This window comes from Neocloeon triangulifer, unplaced genomic scaffold, assembly GCF_031216515.1.
Source record: "Neocloeon triangulifer isolate White Clay Creek 2 clone unplaced genomic scaffold, ASM3121651v1 ptg000012l, whole genome shotgun sequence".
In the NCBI taxonomy this organism is placed as follows: domain Eukaryota; kingdom Metazoa; phylum Arthropoda; class Insecta; order Ephemeroptera; family Baetidae; genus Neocloeon; species Neocloeon triangulifer.
This window is the reverse complement of record NW_026775554.1, coordinates 2,466,772-2,490,193: the sequence shown is the minus strand read 5'-3', so window position 1 is coordinate 2,490,193 and position 23,422 is coordinate 2,466,772. Positions and strand designations below refer to the sequence as shown.

General features: G+C 38.8%; 4 protein-coding genes across 6 annotated transcripts in view; 2 read left to right on the top strand and 2 right to left on the bottom strand.

Moving 5' to 3' along the window:
• LOC132197004 (neurocalcin homolog) overlaps window positions 1-4,190 on the top strand; it is a 33,245-nt gene extending 29,055 nt beyond the window's left edge. Inside the window, exon 4 of the mRNA XM_059620011.1 lies at window positions 44-4,190. Coding sequence (XP_059475994.1) covers window positions 44-238 — 195 coding nt within the window. The 3' untranslated portion in view covers window positions 239-4,190. The remainder of the gene's footprint in view (window positions 1-43) is intronic.
• On the bottom strand, window positions 4,187-9,159 carry LOC132197002 (ran GTPase-activating protein 1). 2 transcript variants are annotated; one of them, XM_059620009.1, is made up of 8 exons: window positions 9,011-9,157; window positions 6,245-6,323; window positions 6,109-6,187; window positions 5,501-6,047; window positions 5,298-5,444; window positions 5,129-5,249; window positions 5,009-5,078; window positions 4,187-4,948 (listed from the first exon to the last, which is right to left on the bottom strand). In XM_059620009.1, the coding sequence occupies exons 2-8, from the start codon at window positions 6,308-6,310 to the stop codon at window positions 4,458-4,460; spliced, it is 1,521 nt and encodes a 506-aa protein (XP_059475992.1). In that variant the 5' UTR covers window positions 6,311-6,323; window positions 9,011-9,157; the 3' UTR covers window positions 4,187-4,457. The 2 variants fall into 2 exon arrangements, with proteins under 2 accessions (XP_059475992.1, XP_059475991.1); XM_059620008.1 differs by lacking the exons at window positions 4,187-4,948; window positions 5,009-5,078; window positions 5,129-5,249; ... (2 more) ...; window positions 6,109-6,187; window positions 6,245-6,323 and adding exons at window positions 6,468-7,674; window positions 7,760-8,378 and having other exon boundaries at window positions 9,011-9,159.
• Window positions 9,160-9,821: 662 nt separating this feature from the next.
• LOC132197001 (uncharacterized) lies at window positions 9,822-18,979 on the bottom strand. 2 transcript variants are annotated; one of them, XM_059620007.1, is made up of 15 exons: window positions 18,925-18,979; window positions 18,580-18,857; window positions 17,359-18,523; window positions 16,906-17,255; window positions 16,106-16,199; window positions 12,880-13,094; window positions 12,444-12,753; window positions 12,176-12,387; window positions 11,895-12,113; window positions 11,689-11,841; window positions 11,281-11,626; window positions 10,967-11,227; window positions 10,631-10,908; window positions 10,424-10,576; window positions 9,822-10,365 (listed from the first exon to the last, which is right to left on the bottom strand). In XM_059620007.1, the coding sequence occupies exons 1-15, from the start codon at window positions 18,941-18,943 to the stop codon at window positions 10,255-10,257; spliced, it is 4,164 nt and encodes a 1,387-aa protein (XP_059475990.1). In that variant the 5' UTR covers window positions 18,944-18,979; the 3' UTR covers window positions 9,822-10,254. The 2 variants fall into 2 exon arrangements, with proteins under 2 accessions (XP_059475990.1, XP_059475989.1); XM_059620006.1 differs by having other exon boundaries at window positions 10,967-11,230; window positions 18,925-18,978.
• On the top strand, window positions 14,177-23,065 carry LOC132197003 (protein regulator of cytokinesis 1-like). The gene is made up of 10 exons (XM_059620010.1): window positions 14,177-14,542; window positions 20,230-20,437; window positions 20,827-20,989; window positions 21,053-21,277; window positions 21,333-21,452; window positions 21,538-21,693; window positions 21,759-21,923; window positions 22,100-22,468; window positions 22,521-22,679; window positions 22,732-23,065. The coding sequence occupies exons 2-10, from the start codon at window positions 20,433-20,435 to the stop codon at window positions 22,864-22,866; spliced, it is 1,497 nt and encodes a 498-aa protein (XP_059475993.1). The 5' UTR covers window positions 14,177-14,542; window positions 20,230-20,432; the 3' UTR covers window positions 22,867-23,065.
• The last annotated feature ends 357 nt before the right edge of the window (window positions 23,066-23,422 follow it).

The following is a 23,422-nucleotide window of genomic DNA, read 5'->3' as shown; positions in this document are numbered from 1 at the left end:
AAAAAAAAAATATTCACAGTAAATTTAAAATGAAACTTTTCAGGCCATTTACAAGATGGTGGGCTCTGTGATGAAAATGCCAGAGGACGAGTCGACGCCGGAGAAGCGGACGGACAAAATTTTCCGTCAAATGGACAAGAACCAAGACGGCAAGCTGTCTCTGGAGGAGTTCATCGAAGGCGCCAAGAGCGACCCCTCCATTGTGCGGCTGCTGCAGTGCGACCCGCAGGCCCAATGACTGTTCTAAAGCAGCAATTGCATCTAGCTCAATGTGGGAAGGGCTGCCCGAACCGTGGAGCGCACACGGTCTGGGTGGGTCCCCACAATGGGCTACTTGCGGTTGCTGCTTGGTGTCGAATAAGCAGGCCACGTTCTCATTGGTTCCATTTGTTGGTTAATTGAAAAAAAAGGCCACCCACCACCTCAGCCTGGCGTCAGTTCTCCCTTCTACGGCTGACACAAAGAAAGAAAAAACACCTCCTTGACCTTAGTCGCATAAGAAGTTTTCTCACAATCAGTGTTTTGTGTCTATATTGTTTGTACCGAAAAAAAATTAAATCGCGCTTTTCCCTTTTTATTTTTGTGTAGGTTAATTTAATCGTGAGCAAGTGTCCAGATCTGTTTGTGAATTAGATTTCCTTAATTTACAGAGTGTATATTTATCGACGCCAACATTCCCCTTCAATGTATGTGTACGAAAAAGTATCTCACCCTTTTGTCAGTTTTTAGAGGCGAGGACTGCTGGTTTAATAACAATTGTGTGTAACATTTCCGTTCGTTGTTTCTATTGCCCGAGTCCATCAACGAGACCATTTGTCTTTTCGATTTTTAGCTGAGGCTTCACTGTGAGGCGTCTCCTGCGCGCTTCAAGCCTTTACATGAAAAAAAAAACACTCATTATCGGCAAACTAAAAGTTGCAGTAATTCTTCGGTTTCGGACGATTTGCCCGGTTCAAAAATCGAGCCTTTTGTCCGATTCTGTGAGAACTTTGTTGACTATTTTCTGGCCAAGCAACCACAAATTCCCGACATTAAAATCAAGCTCACAAGAAAGACTAGTAGTACGTTGGTAGATTTTGTGATTTGGGCAGCTCGAGGTTGTCTGAAGTCTTTTTTGGTGTGTAACATCTCGAGATCGTTGTGGTTGCGTGAGGCACTCAAGTGAGGACTCAGCTGCGTTGACTTATCGACTGTGGCCATGCGATGTTGAAATACAATAAAATGTATTGATAATTTTGAGAGATACAAAAATCCCACTCCATAGCATAAAACTTACTGGAAAAGTTAACTGTAATTTAAAGAATCTAGTTGAAAATATGTGCATAAAAACACTAATAATTTTTAAACTTTAAGGATATTGCGTATAAAAATAAACGGTTTTGCTCATTCTCCATACTGACGGCGCTCCCCTTTGGGACGAAGGAGGGGCTCGGCATGCTAATCACGTAGAAAAATAGACAGAAAAGAAGGACACTGTTGAGATAGGGAGTGCGAATCGCGATTACAAAATTATACACAACAAAATATATGTCCATACACACCTAGGTCTACTTCTAGGCGCTCTGTATTAATCGCCACCTGTTCTTAATTAACCGCAGCCACGTCAGTTTAACAAAAAGTTGAGGTTTAACTAGGGGTATATAATATATACAGTCCACATCTTGGAAGATAATGTTGTTCCTTTCCTCGGAAAATGTTTAATGAAGAATTCATCCTAGACCTTCTCTCTCCCTCACCCTGGACGTTTCTTTTCCCCGCGAGAAAAAAAATACTAAACACTTCAAAATTTTATATCGCATTATTGAACGTTAAAAAGGAATTAATATTTTTACAATCTTAGTCGTTGTCTGTTATGGAATCTAACCTCCTGTTTGGAATATCCAACACACTTTTCCGCGTGTTTACATAAAACCGGGGGAAATTTTAGAAGCCGCAAACAAATTATATAAAACGATGATGAATTCTTGGAAAAGACTGCTATGCTTAGCAGGTGCATTTGCGAAAATTTGTGGTGTGTATAATAATACCTGTAAATATCGACTTTACTATCTGTGTGTAAGAAGAATTCTCTACAAGATATGTATGATACCATAATTGAAAGCAAACAAAATTGCTGCAAAATGAGTAAAACGTTGTTATCCTGGCATTGAGGTGCCCCTGTTCATGATTCCAGCAAAAGCTATTTGAGCACGTGAATTTTTGCTTGGAAAAATATTGCATATTAATATACTAAAGAAAAAAATTATTGCGTTGTTCAAACATTAAATTATATGCGCGGTTGCGTTGAAAAAATAGCAAATTATACCCTGCTTAGAAAATTCAACGTAGTGAAAACGAACTAGCACATTATTTGAAAACATACATAAAATATTTCGATCAGCCCAGAGGACTCGCTTAGATTAAACAAAAAATATGATTCACTGAGATTTTGCGGCGCATTAGACGATTTGCATGATCTAAACTCTGGGCGCTTTTGACTCTCAGGAATTGCAAAGCTGCGCGTTACATTAATTTCACCTAAGCTGGTGGATAATGTGCCCCGTTGGAAAAATTCATGTGCTTGCAAAAAGGCACACTGAAGAGTTACTTAGAGCCAAAACTTTTGCTTTTGAAAAATTTCGTTTATTTTCCTCTCCCCAAAAAACTCTGCTCGGTGATAATGTTGTTGAATAATTATAAATGTACTCTGTATATTGTCAACCGCAATTAATATTTAAAATCGTGTATATTCAAAACGCAAAAGTTTAAAATTAATTAAAAAAAAAATATTGTATATTGGCACATATATTTGGGGCGTCAACGCGACGAACTCGGAAAAAGCGTATCGGAATTATTCAGAAAAAATTTGCCGTTCACTTCATCAATAAAAACGGGCTTTTTTCGAGTTCGGGGCCTTGACGATGTCCCCGATAAAAGAAAAAAAACGCATATGGAAAAAGGGAGACGAGATTTTCCGTTTCGCGCCGCTTTGTGAACATCCCTAACGCGTAATGGACGTATTACGCCTTTTTCACACACACACATTCACACTCAATTAAGGTGTGTTTTTGATAAAATCGCTAATATGTGCTTGGTGTTGACCGAAATGGAAATTAGCCTCTCTTCTCTGGTTATTCAAAAACTTTGAAAGCAATATTCTGAAAAATTCAATACATACAAAAACATGTTTTATATAAAATTATTCTATGGTCAATGTTGTCGCTGCTATTGCGAAATTTAAAAGAAAAATAAAATAAAAACGAATTTCGAAATTTCTGCCCGCCCTTGCCCTTTTCTGTCGATTTTATCTCTTTTCATTATATATTGAATTAAGCGATCGTTGGGCTTGTGAATTAATTTCCTGAACGCGCATCACTTTAATAAGAGATGCGAAGACACAAGAATCACAAGAATTTGAAAATGTTGATAAATTAATAGGAAAATTTGGAGATTCATTTTAATTAAATTATAATTTTGGTCTTGTGTCCTCTGATCACAGCAATTATTATATTCCTCCTAGACAATGCTCTTGCCTGGGCGCTCTGCTGTTAAAAAATAAAATGAGCGAAGTAGCTTAAGTAAAAATTAGGCTCTCTTTAGCTGCAAATAAACACTCCAAACAACCTCCCATAAATATGTCAACTTCAACAAACTTTTGTTAGCTAATTTTTGCTAAATCAAATGAGCGTATGTTTCTTTTGTGCAAGTTTCATTATGTTGTAACATGTCCCATTTCATTAATTAATGCGATCATTGCACACAATTAAAAAGTTATGTACTTAAATGAAAGGCTTTAAAAGTAAATAGTCCTGAAGAATACTGAAATATGTCACAAGCCTACTCGTCGCTTGAATCGTAGCACGCCTTTAATTTATAATCTAGTCTGTAATTATCGTTTGTAACTTTACGCTGATTTCAATTATTGATTTGTACCCAAATTGAATTACTCTAGACGATGAATTCGCACAAAACCATGTGTAGATTTTGATTTTTTTTTAATTTCAGAAAAGTCTTTATAATTTAAATTCGACTTTCGTGCTTTTTTTAGTAAAAAATTTGATTTTGCAACCTCATTAAGGGTGTTAAGGGATGGTCATACAGTGAGTTCATATTATTATAACGTTTACAATTTCGCCCTGCTGAGTTCTTGCTAAAATGAAACTTCATAATTTGTAAAATTGCCTTCAATGAATAAACGTGTTACAAATTCATTTCAAATGTAGTTTTTATTATATCAAAATACCCAGACATTTACTCTGTCAGATTATAATTTTCATCTCTATTTCTCACATCATTTTATGTTATTATTTGTAGTCAGTCAAATACACTAATTGATATTGAGTTGTCATAGAAATTGAATTTTTCAAAAGTACCTTCTAAATCAAAATAAAAAAGCACAATTTTTCAAAAGTTTAATTAATTCCCATCAATCAATGCTCACAATGGTAAATTTAGCACCTTTATGTTATAAATTAAATCTACTGACTTGAGTTTCGTTCTGCTTTTCGTCTTTTTCTTGACGAACGTCTCAAAGGCACTTCCTCTTGCGACGAGCTTGATCGCCGCTTCTGCGACTTCTTTGTTTGTGACTTTTCTGCCCAAATGTCCTCGTCGTCCGAAACGTTCAAAACCACTGGTCTTGAAGGGGTAGTTGCACTGTTTGTACACTTGGTCTGCAAACTAAACATGTCATTTTCTTCGTCCGCAGCCCCTAGAGGCGTTTGAGACTTTTCTTTTCTCATAATGACAGGAGAAGTCTGTGTAAGCAGCCGATCCATTTCTGAATCCGAAGTGCCTGGTGAATTTGACGGAGAACTTTCATTCCCTGTCTCAATTATGGCTGGAGGATTTTCAGGTACAACTTTCACAGGGATGGGCTCATCTGGCTTGCTTTCTTCAACCTTCTTCTTTTCCTTCCTTTTCTTCAGCTCCTCAACCAGCTTGGAAAAGTGGTTGCCATTTTCAGTCCCTGGAAAGAATTAAGTGTAAGAAATTTGATGAAAATATTGTTATAATTAGAAATGCTTACTGTATTTAGCCTGAGCCTGCTCAATAACTTTTGGGTCGTCTTTCCGATCCACTTTAAACGCCTGTATTGCCTAATAATTTAAACTTGTATCATTAAATTAACACACACCATTTACCATACCTTCAATGTTTTACAATTAGCAAAATTTTCGTCGCGCTCTTCCTTCTCCACCTGGCGGACTATATCCTTGACAGGCCTGGGATTCGCACAGTCACATTCAGAATTGTACAATAAAGTGTACCTGAAATTGAAGTTCAATTAAACAGAAGAAATTTGAAAATTATTCTACTTTCTGTGTCTCTTGATCAATGTTTGCTTGTCCCCCTGAGTGCTCAGATTTGCTTCAGAGCATTTCTTGCGAAGTTCCGCTTCCTTCATTAACGAATAAACTAATTTTGGCAGTCTCCTTCTTGCCGTACTTGTGCTCGGCTTTGGCCTGGAATTAAATATTTTGTAATTATTCACAATTCTCAAAAAGGGTGATAATCCAACTTGAAAATAGTAGCTTCTGCTTGGTTTCCTCTCTCCAGACACTTGTCGATGTGCAAGTTGATATTTCTCTCTGGAATTTGTACCTGGCAAATGGGACAAGAGACCATTGAGGCGGCGGGCAACACTTTCGACGAGCCTGCCAATGGACTTCTGGACATATGATCCATAATACTTTTGGGTCTTCGGCTTTCTCCCTTTGAATCTGGCGTCTTTGGAATGCTCTTGTTCAAATCAATCGGCGACTCAGTTTGCTCCACAATTTGAGGCTCATCTTCATCGTCGTCAAGAAAGGGCGAAGAAACGCTTGTGACAATTTTGTGGACTTCTTTGACTGGGGTTTTTGGTTTTTCAGGCGTCGATGTTGGTCCATTTTGGGCAACATCAACTTGGATTGTCGCTTTGTTCATTTTCAACTTTATTCTTCGCATTACGGTAACCATTTCGTCTACAACTCGGTTATTCTTCAACTCGGTCTCCGTGACATGTGCAAAGCACTGAGGACACGTCGTTTTGTACTGCATGAAACGTCGGATGCAAAGTGAACAAACTGTAATAAAAACAAATGTAATTAATTTAAAATTTAGATAATTATTTCATGATAAACATACAATTATGTGAGCACGGAGTAATCAGCGCCACATTCAAGTATTCGTAGCAAATTCCACACTTCAGAAGATTTTCCATTATCTAAAAATATGTTGTTGTAAATATTTATTCAATTAATAGGCTTTGAAAATAAAATACCTGCATTTCGGGAACAGATTTTGGCCATTCCAACCCGTCTACATTGGACGGTTCCTCTTTCATCATGATGCATCAGGTCCTGTGAAGTCAATCAGGGGAAAAATGTTATACTTTTACTTAAGAACCTTTCTAAATCATATAAAGTTTTTTTTTAATTAAAAAATCCAGTATTTTACTTTTTTGTGTTAAGGTTTTTGATTATTTCAGTATTCCAAAGTCAAGATTTTAAGAGAACATCATAATTTTATTACACATAAATTATTGTAAGAAATGGAGTGTCAGGCGAACATGAATAAAATTAAAAATAAACCAGACTAAAGCGCAGCTAACAGTCTGTTTTTAGCATCAAGGTAGTCATTAACTTTAACATGAGGTCGCTGAAGGAACAATTTGAGAATGTCTTTGGTAAGGTTGGGCAACAGGCTTTGGTTGCAAATTTTCTCCAGCACAATCAAGCACCCCTCAATGTTCCACACCACTGGCTTGTACTTGTTGCCCTCCTCCGCCTTGATCAGCTGCATGTTGATCAGCAAGGAATTGTTCAGCAGCGAGACGGAATCGCTCTTTTTGGCCCAGTCAAACAACTTCGTGAAAAGCAGCAAACCAATCTCAAGCGCGTCCGACTTTATCTTTTCATCCTTGCAAGCCGCAGAACTGCAGACACACATGAAGAGTTCAACGCCCCTGGTGGTCAAATCGGATTCCGCGAGACTTTCGAAGTAGCTTTTGATTTTTGAGTAGCGCTCCGTGCCAAGCAGGGAGAATTTTCTGGAAAGGGGCTCCTTCAGGAACTGCTCAACACTCAACTCCTTTTCCGGAGACTCCGTGACCTGGATGACCTGCGGCTGTGCCGCTTTGACAGGGGTGGTCGCAACCACTTCTCCCTCTTCTTCTTCTTCAGACCCTCCCTCCTTTTCTTCCTCTACCTCCTCCTCCCCCTCTTCTTCAGACTCTTCCTCCTCCTCCTCTTCGTCCTCGTCTTCGCCAAGTTTAATCGGCAGATCCGGATATCGAGTCAGAATTTCTCTGCCTTTGCTGCCAAAAGTGTTGCCCTCAAGATCAAGAATCTTCAGAGCCGTCTTTCCGCGTAACGAGTCGCAAATCACCGGCAGTGCGCGAGATTTTATTTCGTCAAAGGAGAGAATCACCTCCTCCAGTTTCTCGTTGGCTTTCAGAGCAGAGGCAATTTTTATGGCACCGTCGGACTTGACGAGGCAGTCGCCGAAATTGACCGACTGGAGGTTTTTGAGCAAGGGCAACGCCTCAGCCACAGACACGGCGCCCTGCCGCGCCATGCAGTTGTCGTTCAAATTCAGCACTTTCAGGTCAGGACAATTTTTGAACGCCTCGCTCAGCGCCTTCAAGCCAGGCGCGTAAATTCCGTTTTGAGGCATCGTGATTTCTTGAAGAGAGCCCAGGGTGGAAAATACCTGAAAACAAAATCAGTTTGAAAAAACATAATTTAATGAAAATTGCAATGGAATTTTCTTTTAAACAAATTAATTTAATTTTTACCTGAGATAAGGCCTTGGCTCCTTCATTTTCAAGTCTGTTTCTGCCGGCGATGAAGACCCTGAGGGCCAACTGGTGGCCGCTGGCTTCGTAACACTCCAGCAGGCTTTTGGCCAGCAACTTTCCGCCGCTGATGCCGAGGCCGTTGTTGTTGAGCTTGAGGATGTGCAGACTGAAGCAGGGTTCGCTCTTCAGCAGGGTGATCAGTCCGCCGATGCCGATGGGTCCGAAGGCGTTGTCGCTCAGGTCCAGCTCGGTCAGCTTGACCTTGCCTAAGACGAGGCCGCACCCCAGGAAGCGGAGGGCGTCCGGGATTTCCTCCTTCATGCGTCCCGTGAACATGTCCTTCCAGAGGGCGAAACGCAGCTCAGGGTGCGACTCGATCTCCTTGCCGATGGCTTTACACGCGTTCACACCCAGGGTGTTGCCGGCCAGGTTGAGCACCTCCATCGTGCCGCGGTGCTTGGCCATTTCCTGGACAACCTTGTCCGCGTCCTGCTCGTCGTTCAGCTTCAAGCCTTGGCCGTCGAACGAGACCGTGCCGAGCGTCAGGGAGCTTTGCTGCAGCGCGGCCGCCAAGCTATCCACGTCGCTGCTCGTGTCCCGCATTTTTATTTTGGCCCTGCAAAATATATGTGATCGTTCAGATTAGATTTTGTTGAAAGACAAAGTTGAAACTAAATCTATGTTTAATTGCAAAATATAAAAAATATGGGTTCAAGACAAAATCGAATCTTGCGATCTGCACTTTTGCAGGGCCAAAAATTTAGAGGAGAGCAAGGTTTGTTTTAACATTTTTTTAAAAAAAAAATTTAAAATGCTTAAAAACTTTTTGAAAGCAATCAATCAAATTTAGATGGGAGGTTTATAATTAAAAAAATTATCATTCCTAAGATCCCCATGCAAGATATCCCCCATCAAGAAAAACGCGGGCAAATGCCGGTCTATTTGCACAAATGTGTGTTGAAAATTGACTTGGAACGTGATTGCATTTTTCAAAAATTATATTTGCAGAAGGTCTTGATAATTATTCTGACGTTAATTAACGTAATCTCCGCGTGTATACCATGATTATTTTGTCCAAAATACGGTAATCTATCCAGTAAACGCGTTAATTTATGTAATCCGGTGGAAGTGCGGTTGCGTTTTGCGAAACGAACTCGTCATTTCATCCAACACGTTGTGGATTCGCCACGAAAGATTGAAAAATCCGGTGTGATTGCGACTTGTGGACAAAGGTCGGATTATGCTTACCTATTAAACGATTGATGGACAAAATGAATCAAAGCGAAGACGTTAATTTTGCTAGATATTGAGATTTTTGCCGGGACAAAATCGACCCCGCTTGGACGACGGACGACAGTGCATGGAACGAAACAATTTCTTGCTATTTGCACAAACAGCCACGCATAGTGGGGATAACAAAAAGCGCGCGACTTTTTGAAAGTTGTTAAACTTTTCTTATGATAATAACATCTGAGCTTTTATTTACAGATCCTGTTTTATAATTTAGGATATCTTCATTTCAAATAAACAAAAAATTCCTTTTCTAGAGATTTTTGTATATTATTACTTAGAGATTCTGATATATTATTTTAACATTCAATTTGGGCAGTCAGCAGTGCGGCAAAAGCCTACGCAAACCTGACCTATATAATAATATAATCTTATTTATGATCAATCGATGACAACTATATATGCACATTTCCTCTTCCAAACCTTGACCAATTAGGATCAGATCATTTGATACTAAAAACTATATTGTATTATTGCTTTGGACATTCATTGATACATAAGATTAGTCAGACAAGCCAAAAGTCCATGTCTTGACTGGATTTCTTTTCTGGTGTCTCATATAAAATAGTTGAATTTTTTAGATTTTTCTTGTAGTGTGTATATATAACTATTTTGCAGACAACAATTAGGCATCAGCACAGTGCAGCACTCACGGTCATTAGTGCCCATTATTAACTAAAATTTACAGCGTGTATTATAAAATTTCACAAATATACCTCTACATTTAAGCAAGGGGTTCCCAAGTTAACTAAGAAATAAAAACATCAGATTACACAATGGTGCCAGGCAAGCCTACTTTTAGTTACATTTTCCTTTTTCAATAACAGGCTGAATGAGCGCAAGTGCTGTGCTTTCCCCAGCCATTACCCATATCTTGCACAGGTGCTCATTTCTCTAAAGGTAGTCCAAAATTGGAACTCTCCTGAAACTTCATTGCAATTTAATAATCAGCAAGAGTCTGCTCTCTATAAATTCTCATAAACACTTAACTTTTCTCCTGCCTATAAAATCAGAATGTGTCCTAAAGTTTGGATCTATATTATAATGACTTAGTTGATGGGATTCTTTGAAGCTCGCAGCATTCAATGATTAACTGACCTTGCCAAATAACAATCAGGTATTATGGCTAATTCGGAGCAGATATGCAATAGGCTTTAACTGAAAATGTATGTGTAAATATTCGTAAGTATTTCTCAAATGAGCTATTCTTCCTTCCTTGGCCGAACCACGGTGATGGCTACAGATCCACGAATTTTGCGCACCAAGTCAATAACTTCGGCTGTGGGTAGAACTTCCATATTTTCGTCATTGACCTAAGTACATTTAACAAATTTAAAAAAACAAGAAGAGAAACTTGTAAAATTTCCTTACCATGACAACATGGTCCCCTGCTTTCAGCCGACCGTCTTTGTAAGCAACACTATCAGGGTAAATCTGCTTTATTACTGTTTTTCCACCCTCGGCCTCAGTCAGTGTAAAGCCAAGCCGACTATTCCAGCCTCGACTCAACTCGACAACCAGAACCTGGATACAAATAAATTCATTAATTTAAAAAAAAAAAAAATTATTTGCTTTCACCTCTCCGTCAACGTTGTCAAGGTTTGTCGGCGGCGGTTTCTGAACTGGCGTGGCTGGAGTGGAGGCTTTCGAAAGGGGGTTCAACATGACCCCCTTCCACTTGAGCAAACCATGAGGATTTTGCTGCTTTTGAGAAATTTCCTGGTCCGAAGAGGCGGACAAGGAAGGTGACTGTGTGGCAGAAAAATTTGCGCTCTGGTACAGGGGTTTTCGGTACGACGAGGCCTCCAAATTCATCGGAGGCATGCTGGCAGGCTGCGACACTAAACTGCTAGGCCCTGAAAATGTTAACAAAGATTATTCTGAAGTTAATATTTTGAAAAAACAAAAATCTACCAGGGTATTCATTGGGGGGACTCAGGCCTGCAATTATGGAACTGTCATCCTCGTCTTCCTCGCCACTGAATGACGGCGATATAAATTGGAACTTTTGTTTTCGAACACTGGAAGGTGTGCTGAGATCTAACGAGACCGGCCTGCTGCTGCTTCGAGACTGGTTCTCTTCATTTTTTGCATCAGCAAGAGCTTGTAGGCTGAGTTGGAGAGCAGCTCGTCCTGATGCGTCAGTCACATCTAGAGCCGCTGTTTTTTCCACCACTTCTATTTTTATGACATCATTAAGTAAAATTAATTAAAAAATAAATCTTTACTCTTTTCTCCTTGGCTAGGGGGTGTCTGGAGCTTTTTCCTTCTAGGGGAAGAACTTTTTGGAGGAAAATGTTTGTGAGGTTGACCGTCTGAAGCTCTGCGGTTGCGGTCAGAGTCGTGGGGCGAACCGTGCTTCTTGCCTGCCAAATCGTTCAGCATGTCCATGGCCTCTTTCCTGAGAATAGGCCTTGTCCGAGGAAACGTTCTGAAGCCTTCGGTGGGCGAGAGGATCGAAAGAGGCGTCTGTGCAGCATCTCTGTAGAGCTTGATCGTGACGACTTCTCCACACTTTCGCAGAAAGGCAACCGCTTCTTCGTGTGACAATTCAGAAAACTCAACGTCATTCACCTGCAATAAAAAACAAATTTAAATCAAATTGTGATCATTGCCAAAATTTGTTTGAGACTTACAGCCATTATTTTGTCACCAGGCCTAATTCTGCCGTCACTCACTGCGGGCTCTTTCACCAAAGCTCGCACATAGTGTCCCAGTCTACTAGTGTCTTCCTTCCAGAGAGTGAATCCCAGACTTTTCTCAATTTTGTTAATTGTAATAGTAAACTCCTTAAATTAAAATAAATCAACTCTCGAACAAAAAGCTAAAATTTTCAACTCACTCCGCTAACAGGTCCCTTATCTTTGGAATGGTTTCCGTCCCCTTCGTCGTTGCTCTCGTCACTGTGCTCCGGAGGAGGAATATTTAGTCTCAGATTAGACCCAAGTGGTTTGATTTCGCTTTCATCGAGATCAACTGAAAGCAGTCCTGCTCCCGCTGGTGGCCGGCACACTTTCAGCGTCACGTCTACTGAGGTAGTTCTCAGCACTTCAAGTGCCTCCTTTAATTCGAGAAAATTAAAACTTGCACTTTTCAAGATTTTTTATCTTTTTGCCAACTCACATAGTTAGTCATGCCAGTCAAATGAATGCCGTTGGCTTCAAGAAGGACGTCACCTGGAGCCAGGTTGCCGTCCTGCCAGGCTGGCTGGCGAGGGAACAGTCGCTTTATCCTAATCAACCCTGGCCAGGGCTCATTAGCGCAGTCTACACCTCCAGTAACACTAAGGCCGAGCCCCCTGCTTCCTTTAGACAAGTTAACTTCGAACACATTTTCTGAAACAAAAAAAAATTAATCAATAAATCCAGGTGGATGAATAATTAAAAGCAACCTTGAGTTATGAAAGGGTATTTGGGAAGAAGCAGAGGTATCTTTTCTTCTTCAGGCGACCTTTCCGAGCCGTAGCCCTGGTCGTTGACCGCGTCGTGGAAGAGTGGCGGCGGAGGTAGCAGCAAAGGTGGCAGACGCTCCGGGGCGCCGTTGTCTCTTGGCAGCAACGAGTGCAGTTTGAGCTCCATGTTGAGCTGGCTGTTGACCCGGTTGTTGTTCTCAGGGTCGTTCTCCCTGTCCAAGTAGTCCGGCAGAGAGGCGCAGTGTTTATTCAGCGTTTGGCTTCCGTTGTGGTTGGCCAAGTGAGCCACCTGAAAAGCGACCAATTCAATTAAAATTTATATTTAAAAAATAAAAGTGAGCCCACTGACGTATCAAACTTCAAACTAGGGGATGCAGAGAGAAAGAGGACTCACAAATAATCATGGGGTGCTCACTTTGGAAGTGCGAGGAAGGGGCGCATCGATGTGTCCGCTGGACACGCTGCGCCTGTGAAGTCCTTTTTCGCAGCTCACATTGGAGCCCATTTCTACGGTCGCGGCGGCATCGGGCAAAATTCGCAGCTGCACCACATCGGGGCCGATTCGGAACAGACGCACCGTCTCTTCAAGAGAGCCCGCCGCTGATCCGTTCACTGCCAATATTCGGTCTCCTGGAACAACGCAAAAAAACCAAGGTAAATAAATTGATTTGCACAATTCGCCAGGGAGCGCTATTTTCTTTTTATCTGCACTTCTAATCTCCTGTCGGCGCAAATATTTTCAGTCGGAGTTGCCCTTACTGATAAATGAAATAGCCTTGAATGATATTTGTGCAGAAATAATTCGGAACGGGTGTGGTTGTTTTTATCAAAATGGTTATATCCGGCTCGGATGTATTAAAAGTAACGACAAATGACGTTTCAAATTTATTTTCATATGGAATTAGTCAAACAATAAAAAAAAACTATTTTCGAGAATTATTATTTTTTTTCTAAATAAAAAAATATGCTGTCATCATTTTCAAATGGTTAATTTATTTTTAGATTGCTAATCATTTCCCTTTGATAAGTTCTTGAAGGAAGTTGAAGAGCTTGATAAGATTAAATCTAAAATTAACTCTCAATTAAATTAAATCTAGCTGATAAGGCTTTAAAACCTGATACAGTGATACATAATTAATCAAATTAACAAGAAAATTCCAGCGCATACAAAATAAAAAAAATCTCCATAATTATTTATCAAGTAAATTTTAAACCTTTTAAACTTCAAAGACCACCATATAAAAGACAAATTTTTTTAAAGAATTTCATAAATTGTTGATGTTGATCAATATTATTTAATCTTGATTAAAGGTACGCAAATAAGGACGTGATAAAACCACAGACGCTCGTTAATAAAATTCTCTTTTTGCGGAAAATCCAGGTCATAATTACGTGTCTCGGCAAAGCTGCTTCTAAATTATCTCGTGTTCATTCATGGCTCGACACGAGAACAATACATGCGTGTCGTTGTTCTAGAAAAATTCAATTTTGACACAGCCTTGCTTGCCCAAGCTTCGTGCCTGTTACAGCCGAAAAAAATCAAACACTGACCTTGCAAAATTTTAACCCAGAAAGAAGCAGAAACGACTTGGAAAGATGGAAAAAGTAGCAGACTTACCAGCAGAGGTGCTTTGCCGAGGCACTTCTTGAGCCGAAAACAAACAAAAACAAGAAGGCGGCTGTGGTGGTGCTGCACGAACACCGACATGGTCCGCGGCCCACGACCCCCAGTCCGACTCTATTAACAAAACTAACCCAGCCTAAACGGAATCCAGCGTCGACCTGCCTCCGTTAACACGGTACAAGCGTCAGGGTAGCGGTTCTGCGACCCTGCTGAGGGCAAAGTATCGTTCGCCCCCACCTTGCACTCGCCAACTCCCGTCTGCACACCCCAGAAGGTCCAGGCGCTTTCCGTGTGAATAGGGCTGAATGAAACGGAACTGCAGGTGTCCGTCGACTGAGCACCCAGCGCAGCGCAAAGAGGAAGGGCGGGCCAAGTGCACGGCGGCGAGACAGATACGGAGGAAATTTGTCCGCAAGCGGGAGAGTCACCGCGACCGAGGTTGCTACGATACCAGGTAAATAGTGTCAATTTGATGCAGCGCAATTTGTAAGTAAACTATCCATCGCGTGTACATCAATTTTTTATGCCATACTTTTTGTAACTTGAGTAGAAGCAGGTGTCTCATTTTTCTCATTATCGCAATGTTATTCTTGCACAGATACTATGTGAGAAAAATAATGACGTTTTTGTTTTGCAAACAAGTTTTACGTGGAAACGTTAAGGATATTAAAAGCAGATATAAAATATGTAAATTTACAAGATAATTATTTGTCTTAAATATGCTTACATTTTCCTATAATACAAAAGTTAAAAAATTTATGTTTTTAATTAATAGGCACGGCTTTAATATTTAATATGCATCGTAAATAAGTATTATTTGTATTCAAATTAAGCTTTTAAAGAAAAAAATTGTACTAGCCGAGAAGAGTAAACATTAAATAATTAAAATTGAAGAGAAATAATAAAATTATATTTTGCCAACAATTTTAAATAAAAAAATATTATAACATTGTATTCATATACTTCCTTAACCATATATATATTTAGTAGTTAAATTAAATAAATTTAATTCTCAATTTATTAAAAATACATAGACTTATGAATACTAATAAACCACTTTTATTAGTTGCAAATTAGGTTTTAGGTGGTGTTTATGTTTATTATACATTTAATTTAATGATTTGCGTCGATTATTAGCAGTCAATTGCATATTAAAATTTGGTTGAAAAATTTTTAATTTAAAATTTCCTTTTTACACATTTTTGGCACTAAATTTAAAACTTTTTGGCAGAAAAAATGAATAAAAAATATTTTATTATACACTAAAATTTTGATAATATGTTAATAAAAATATTTTTATCCGTTTTTATCTTCACATTATTCATATAATGCTCAAATGATTATGCATTAAAAAATTGAAAAAAAAATTAAAAAAAATTATAAATAATAAAATTTTAAAATACAAAATTTTAGCTTTGTAGAATTAGCGGATGAATTTAATTTTAAATTAAAATAACTAACCAATGGAAGAAAACAGTTGTTTTCAAAATATTAAAATATCAAGAATTAATTAAAAATTGATAAAAGAATAATAAAGCAGCAAACTTTTAAAGTGAAATCTTCTCACCAGTTTGGAGGCGACTTTGCTTTTTCTTGTGTCGGTGGCCACTGCGGCCAGGGATGGCGTATTGGAAACTGGCCATCGGGATTTTCCGCCTGCAAGACGCGTCACTTTTTCTCTTTCCGTCTTCGTCGCAATCATATCTCGGCGGTTTGATGTACCGAACGTGAATCACGTAATCTCGAGTCATGCTAATACCCCTGGTGTGTTGAAAGTTGGAGATGCTCGACCGCGACTCAACGGATCAAAATGCGGGGTGCACGCGAGAGACACTAGCGCGCGGTCAGATAAAAATAGACCAAAGAAAGTTGGAGCCGAGAGCAGCGTAAACAAGAAGGTTCCCCTGTGTCCATTCTTTGAATTGGTCAGTTTACTTTGAATGAATGACTAAGAGTGTTTCTTTTTAATTCGAGTTAATTTGAACCACATTAAAATAATGCATTAAATTATCCTCACCGGGTTTTAATGTGCCCTCGTGCTCTGCCGCTCCTCCAGGCATCACCTCAGCGATGACGACCGCAAACTCTTCATCTTCCTCCAAACATGTCACCTAGAAATTGATCAGAGATTTTCCTTGAAGCGAGTACGTTGAGCTGCGGCAAGTCGCAAGTGCCCCCTTTTGATTGAATATTCATAATTATTAGTTTTAATTTGCAAAAATTACTAAAACTTACTTAAAATCTTCCACTGATTTTTAAAGAGGGCTAAAGAAAATTCAGGAGCCGCTTGCAACTTTCGTTCTTCTTCAGTTTTTCAGTTCCGAACAGCGTCAGGCAGCATACAAGCAATTTAAACTTTTTCTTCGTCTTAAACTTTTTTATGTAAATTATGTTTTGAGGTTGATGGGTATGTGGTGACGTGTGATTAATGAATTGTGTCGTTTGAATATTTAAAATCCTAAATTTTATTTGGAATTAATTAAAATTTTAAAATTTATTAAAATTTATAAATTTAGATTTTTTTTACATTTCATCAGCGAGCCTATATAATAAAAGAAAGCTTAAACATTTTACGCAATAGAGTGAAGCAGCATTATTATGGCATGGTATAAATGGATTGACATTCTCAGAAACATTTTTAATCCTATATAAACGTGTGTTTGATAATAGTGGCGCTAATATTTTTTGAAGCGTGCCGCGCTGCGCTTGTTATATGACTGTGGCAAGCAAGGAAAATGTTCTTAAACATTCGCGACAGAAATAAATTTGAAGTTTTAAAGAAAAAGATGGGTGGCCAATTTAAATATGTGCAATCACCTCTAGACGAAGTCCGAGTATGCCCCACGATTTTTCAAGACGGACTTCACGCTCATTTGGGTTTTGCGGCTCTTCAGTTGCTGATTTTTCCTCGTCATTATTTTCTGCAGCTTCTTCCGATTCTGCAAAAATCTCCTCAGTCACGTCAGGGATCAAAGCATTCGTTATTTGAACTGGTTCGCATTCCTCTTCTTCCTTTGGTGGATTATTTTCCTCTGCCTCATCATTTCGCTCTACATTGCTTTCAATTTTCTCCGATAATAATTCAACTTCCGGGGCAGAGTGCGGCTCATTTGGCTGATTGTCGTACAAAGCGTCGTAGTCGACCGGCCATAATTGCTCATTAAAATCTGAAAAAATTACCCAATTTTAATTTATTCATATACATTTCATTATAATAATTTTTACAAGAAAATATTTAATATGAAAAAATTCTTGCAAATTTAATTATACCTTTATTTGGAGATTCCTTTTCGCCGTTGGCCGAAAATTGACCCCAGTCGACGTCAAAAGCTCTCTCCTCCAAAATAGTTTCGCACTTTTCAATCACCCAGTTTGACGCACCGCCTGCCTTCGAATTAGATTTTTCCTCTGCATTGATAGGCTGCTTTCCAGCCTCAATCAAAATGTAGTCATTCGCTAACATGTGTTTTGTGAAATTATTGAAATTTTGATGGATCGTTTCCGTGCCCTGGTTCTCTCTAGGAGAAATAGCAGCCACCGAAAAAGTGCCTCCGTCTTTTCTAGCAATGCCAAAAATGTCATCCTCAACCTCGTCGATTAAAATTTTCAATGGGTTGTTTATTTCAGCCGGTGCCTTTGTTTCAGGTAGTTTTTGAAGATTCTCCTCACTCCCAGCCTGATCATCAATTTCTAATGTTTCTTCCGGTTCGTCGATGCTATCGAAGCTCAAAAGAAGTTGGTCTTTGGTGCTCGTTTTCGTCTCTTCCAAAGTCTGATTTTCTAATTTTTCATCGATGACAGGTTCCATAATTTTTTGTTTATTGTCACCGAGAGCGCTTTCGGCAACCTGTTCTATGGGCTTTGGAAGACCAAAATCTATAGGTTTCACCTTAAAAGCTCCCGTCGAGTTAACCCTGGGGTTGAATTGTGAGGGTGTGTAAAATTTGAAAATGCTCTTTGACTCAACAGGTGTGGCTGGAATTGGTGGCAAACCCGAGACTGGAGGTAGCCCCGCGTTGATCAGAGTCAGCCCGGAAACGGGCTCATTTTCTTCTTCCTCGGTCAAAGGGATAAAAGAAGGAGGCCTTAAATCAAAATTCTCGTCCAGAACAAGTATTTCTTCAACAGGTTTCAGAATTTCGTCAATAATTTTCGGCGCCTTTGAAAATTCCTCATTTTCCGTCACGACGATATTTTCCACATAGGCGTCAGTTTCAAAGAAAACCGCGCCTTGATCATTTTCCAACTGCATATCATTCACTTCTTGCCCAAAATTTTCATGATTTTCAGAACGCTCCACGCTGTCCAATGATTTAAAATCATAATTAGGCAATCCGCCCTCGTCATTCTCGTCAGTGAGATTTACTTCCGTCGGCTCCGAGGTTTCAAGCAAAACGAAACATTTTTCTTCTGCAGCAGTCTCCACTAAATTATCCTGAATTTTTGTAGAATAAGATTCCCAAGGAAAATGAAATAAAAAATTATTCCTACCTCAACTTCGGTTAAAACGGCAACAGTTAATATTTCGTCGGACAAGGATTGAGTTTCTGTGGGACTGCAACTTCCAATAATCTCGATTTTTAGGCAAGGTTTTTCTGGAACCGGTGGTTTTGGAGCTTTTTTACCTTTCTTTTCGCGTTTGGCATAAGGAGGTGGAGGACTTTCCTCTGTAAATTCCACTGGTGTGTGGAGGCATGGTGGCGGCGGCGGTGGAGGCAAAGGAGCGGGATTTCTAACCTTTTTCGTCCTTGGCGCGGCCACAGGTGGATCTGATTAATTATTATCAGAGGAGAAAATTAGTCGCAATAATTAATCGTTTGAAAATAATCTGCTTACTGGCCGTTTCGCGTGTCATAGCAAACGAGAATGGAGACACACTGACTGGTACTATATACAGAGAATTAGAAACAACCTTATCACGTGTTGAAGACCCCCAAGTTTTTTAAGTGGATCAACACATTACATATATTGATTTGAAAAACTACGTATTGTTTTTGGCATAATTTTATTTATGTATGGAAATATATTTCTTAATAAATAATATTCGATATCGCAAGAACATTATTATAATGACGTATTGCTGTTAAATTTTAATTAAAGAGCAAAAAAATAATATAAAGTAGCAAAGTGAGCGCGTTTTTATGCGTGTAATATTCAAGCAGTGCCAATCCCCTACAGAAATGTGATTTATACAACCGGCAGAGCGCGCGCAAGTACACATATATTGTGTAACTCTCACCATGCCAAAGGGAAGATTCTTTATTTTTATTGATTTGCCCATGTGTGCTAATATTTTAATTGATTGCGATCAGTGGCACGTGAACACACGACTCACAATAAGATGATGCACCAGTAATTTATGAGAAATCTCGTTTGTACTTTGACCTATCACATCAAACATTTCTCTATAATATACGTAATATATATATATATATATATATATATATATATATATATATATATATATATATATATATATATATATATATATATATATATATATATATATATATATATATATATATATATATATATATATATATATATATATATATATATATATATATATATATATATATATAAAAGTCTGCCAGAGATGCAAAACTTTTGAAACTTTTGAAAATTTTTGCGACAAGAGTGTAAGCTGGGTAGAAGAAAAGGTGCGGCTTAAAATTATGAGCTGCAAAACTTATGCTGCCGGATCAGGATCAAGGTGCCGAGAGCAGTAACATAAAAAAAAGCAAGTGCTCAAGAGTGCTGGGGGAAAAGGAACACAAGCATGCGGGAGTAGGGCGCATTTTCCATCAGGAGAAGTAGCATGTCCCATTCGAAGGCGATTCAAGCTTGAGTAGAAACTGCGAAGCTGTCCAGGGAATAATAATAATTCTTTTATTAAACGCGTTTGCATACAACATACATGCACTGCTGGAGCAGCACTACAAAAAGAACATTCATACACTACCTACACTACCTAGCGGTGGGAACCACAAGCAATACAAGCATACATTGGGACTACATTTAAATTTTTTTACAAAGAAAATCACAAAATATTAAAGCTCCGCCCATTTGATCAGAAATATAAATGTCAAAGAAGCGAACCAGGGCTGACCAATAATAATAAGTCTTTTATTTTAATAATAGCGCGTCGGAGAGGGACTTCTTGGATCCCGCGCTCTTGTCTGATTGAAACAGTTGAAAATCGCCACGCCACGCCCCCTTTGTACGCAGCTCAGCTTCACTCAGCTTCTTGTTGGCTCAGCTTGTTCTTGTTGCTCTTTCACGGATGAATCTTACTTACAATTTGTTCTTAGTTGTTGTTAATGAAGAAGTCAGCAATCTGAATCATGATGTAAGTTAAAAATTGGCTTTTTTATTTCTTCTATTTTTGTTTTGAAAAAAGTTGCTTGGAACTCGGAACTCGGATTTTGATATGTACTCACACTTACCGGCGCCGGACACTCTAAGTTTACGAACATGTTGACAAGCGCAAACCAAATTTTTAGCAACCGATAGTCTAATACATGTATAAAAAACCTCGCATTTTGCAAGGATTATGTACAATTTCAATGAAAACTAAATATATATTAAATATTATTCTGGCGTAACTTGTCCCAAGATTAAAAGAAAATGTTAGAACTGCCTGAATTCATTTCTTCTGAGCTGGCCAAGCGAATATTTTGCATTCTTCCATTTCTACCTTTCATTTACATTCCTTACTCGATCGATGCATATTTTCAGACAGCAACCCGCTCATCAAAATCACGAGCCGGCGCTGAGGCAGCAGGTTGACAGTCCTGCTCGTCTGTATTTGGCCAATCTTATGCAGCTGAGGGAGGAAAAGAACTTGACCGACAAATTCATCATGACTCTCCTTGACACCTGCGAAAAAAAGCAGGCGAAAGTGAGAAAAACAATAAAATAAAATTTTTCCTGTATAGTTAATGTGTCAATTTTTAATTTGCAGTCGAAGTCAAAAATAGACGAGGAAGAAAAAAATTCTGCTAAGAGTCAAGTCTACATGTTGCTACACTTGCTTCCAGTCTACAACCATGACTTGGACAAAAATGTAAGCGTCGACCTGATGGACCTGACACTGTTCGCCGCTCGAGATAAGCTTGAAGATTCACTCAAAGACCTCAAGATGATGCATCAGCTTCGACTTAATGAACGAGAGAAACTAGAAGAACAGGCGGGGAGGAAAATTTTTGAGTGGAAATGTTCATTATGAGACCTTAAATTTGTAGGAGTTGATATATTGCACGAGTTTGGGCCGAGCTGTTGAGAAGAAACCAGCAGCCAAAGCTCTTTCAGACCCAGTCATGAGACACTTCAGGGAAAGGGTTGGCAAACTCAAGCAGGAAAAGGTAAATAACATTTAAAAGTGATTTTTTACTTCTTCAGTAAATTTAATATTTTGCACTATTAACTATATGAGATAAATTTACATAGGACACACTACTTATGGAATTTCAAAAGACGAGAAGTGAAATCATAGATTTTTTCTCAGAGTTGGAAGAGCAACCTTTTACTGAATTCCAACTCAAAGTCACTGACCTGAACACGGACACTTTCCCATTGGACCCTGAAACATTAGCTAGTGTTTCCGTAAGTTTTATTTCTCCTCTGCACCTCAAAAACTTATTTCAGGTTAATTTATTTTTATTCGCAAGGTGCTGCACGCGGACCTTGATGACCGCGTCAAGCAGATCACTGAGGAAACTGAGCAACTCCGGATGAAGTTATTGCACTTGTGGGACAGACTTAACGTTGATATCGATGATCGAGCCAGTTTCTTGGAAAATAACCCTGGCATTAGAGAGACCACTAGAAGAGAAGTAGGTCTTTCAAAATTCGTGTGACACTTTCAATTTTTGAGTTTTTAACTGCTTCATCAACTAAAAATTTCTGTATCATCAGATAAAATCTTTTACGTTATTACTAAAAATCAAAATAAAATTCATGTTTTTTTAAATTGAAAATTTCTAAACAGATTTATTCGTCATATTTTTAGTTGCGCCGTGAAATCATTCGCTGCGAAGAACTCAAAAAGCAAAACATGGAGAAATTCACATTGAGAATGAGAGACGAGCTAATCTGCTTGTGGGATCAATGCCACGTTTCTGATGAGGAACGAGAAGCATTTGCTCCGTTCAAGAGCTTGGAGTTTACTGGGGAACTGCTTGAACAGCATGAAATTGAGGTCCAGCGTTACAAAGCGTTTCTGGAGGAGAACAAAGAGGTGTTCGACCTTCTTCGGCGCAGATCTAAGCTTTGGGAGCGAATGCAGCAACTGGAAATGGCTGCCACTGACTCAAACAGGTTGATAAACCGAGGTGGCCAACTGCTGAAGGACGAGAAAGAGCAACAGAAAATCAAAAAGGTTTGTATTTGCAGTGAGAATATTTCATTGAGTAATTAATTTTCTTGTTTAGGAGCTGCCCAAGGTTGAAGAGCGAGTCATATTGTTGGTACATGCCAGGGAGGAGGCCCATGGCGAGCCCTTTTTGCTGCGTGGCCGGCGCGCTTCTGTCGTGTTCAGCGAGCAATGGGAGTCCAAAAAGCAACTGAAAGAGACTGAGAAACAGAGCAAGGTAATGTGAAATTCATTATAATCCAGAAATTTAACTTATAAATATCTTCTAGAAAGTGGCTCGGCAAAAGCAGTTGGAGCGTGAAGCAATGATGGAAACTACCACTGTGAGCTCTACAATAAAGAGGAAGTTGGCTCCAAACCATTCCCACAACCAGAAAGTGCCCCGCTCCACTCCTTGGAAGTAAACAACATGCTCTTTAGTTTTTAGTAAACTCATAGTTCCTCTCCTGCTTTTGATAGTGTCGCATCAGTCTGTGTAGGTTCAAATTTTACCATGATTCAATCTTAATAATAGTATTTAAAGCTGAAGTTCATTTTTTTATCATGGACCAAATATTTTAATAATTGATTATCTAATAAAGAATTGTATGATTAATATATTTATCTAAAGTGTTATATTTAATCCAGCTCCTATATTGTTTTTTCTTTTATTTACCTTGTTTAAAGGCCAATTTTGATGTATCGGACGTTTTCTACATGGTCATTTATCTTATACTAGCATTAATATTATTTAATAATAACGAAATGTAAATTTATTAATGCTTTATTTTAAGTAAGACAAAAATTAAGCAAAAAAATGTTCTAGTGGGCATGAGTGGGCAAAATAAAATAATTAAATAAAGCTTATATTTCTTAATTTCATAAAACCATGATTTTTTTTTTGTCTTTTTATTTTTATTTATTTCGCATATCCATCGCATTGCGCCATCTATGGAGACGTCGAAATAATGAAAACTCCGT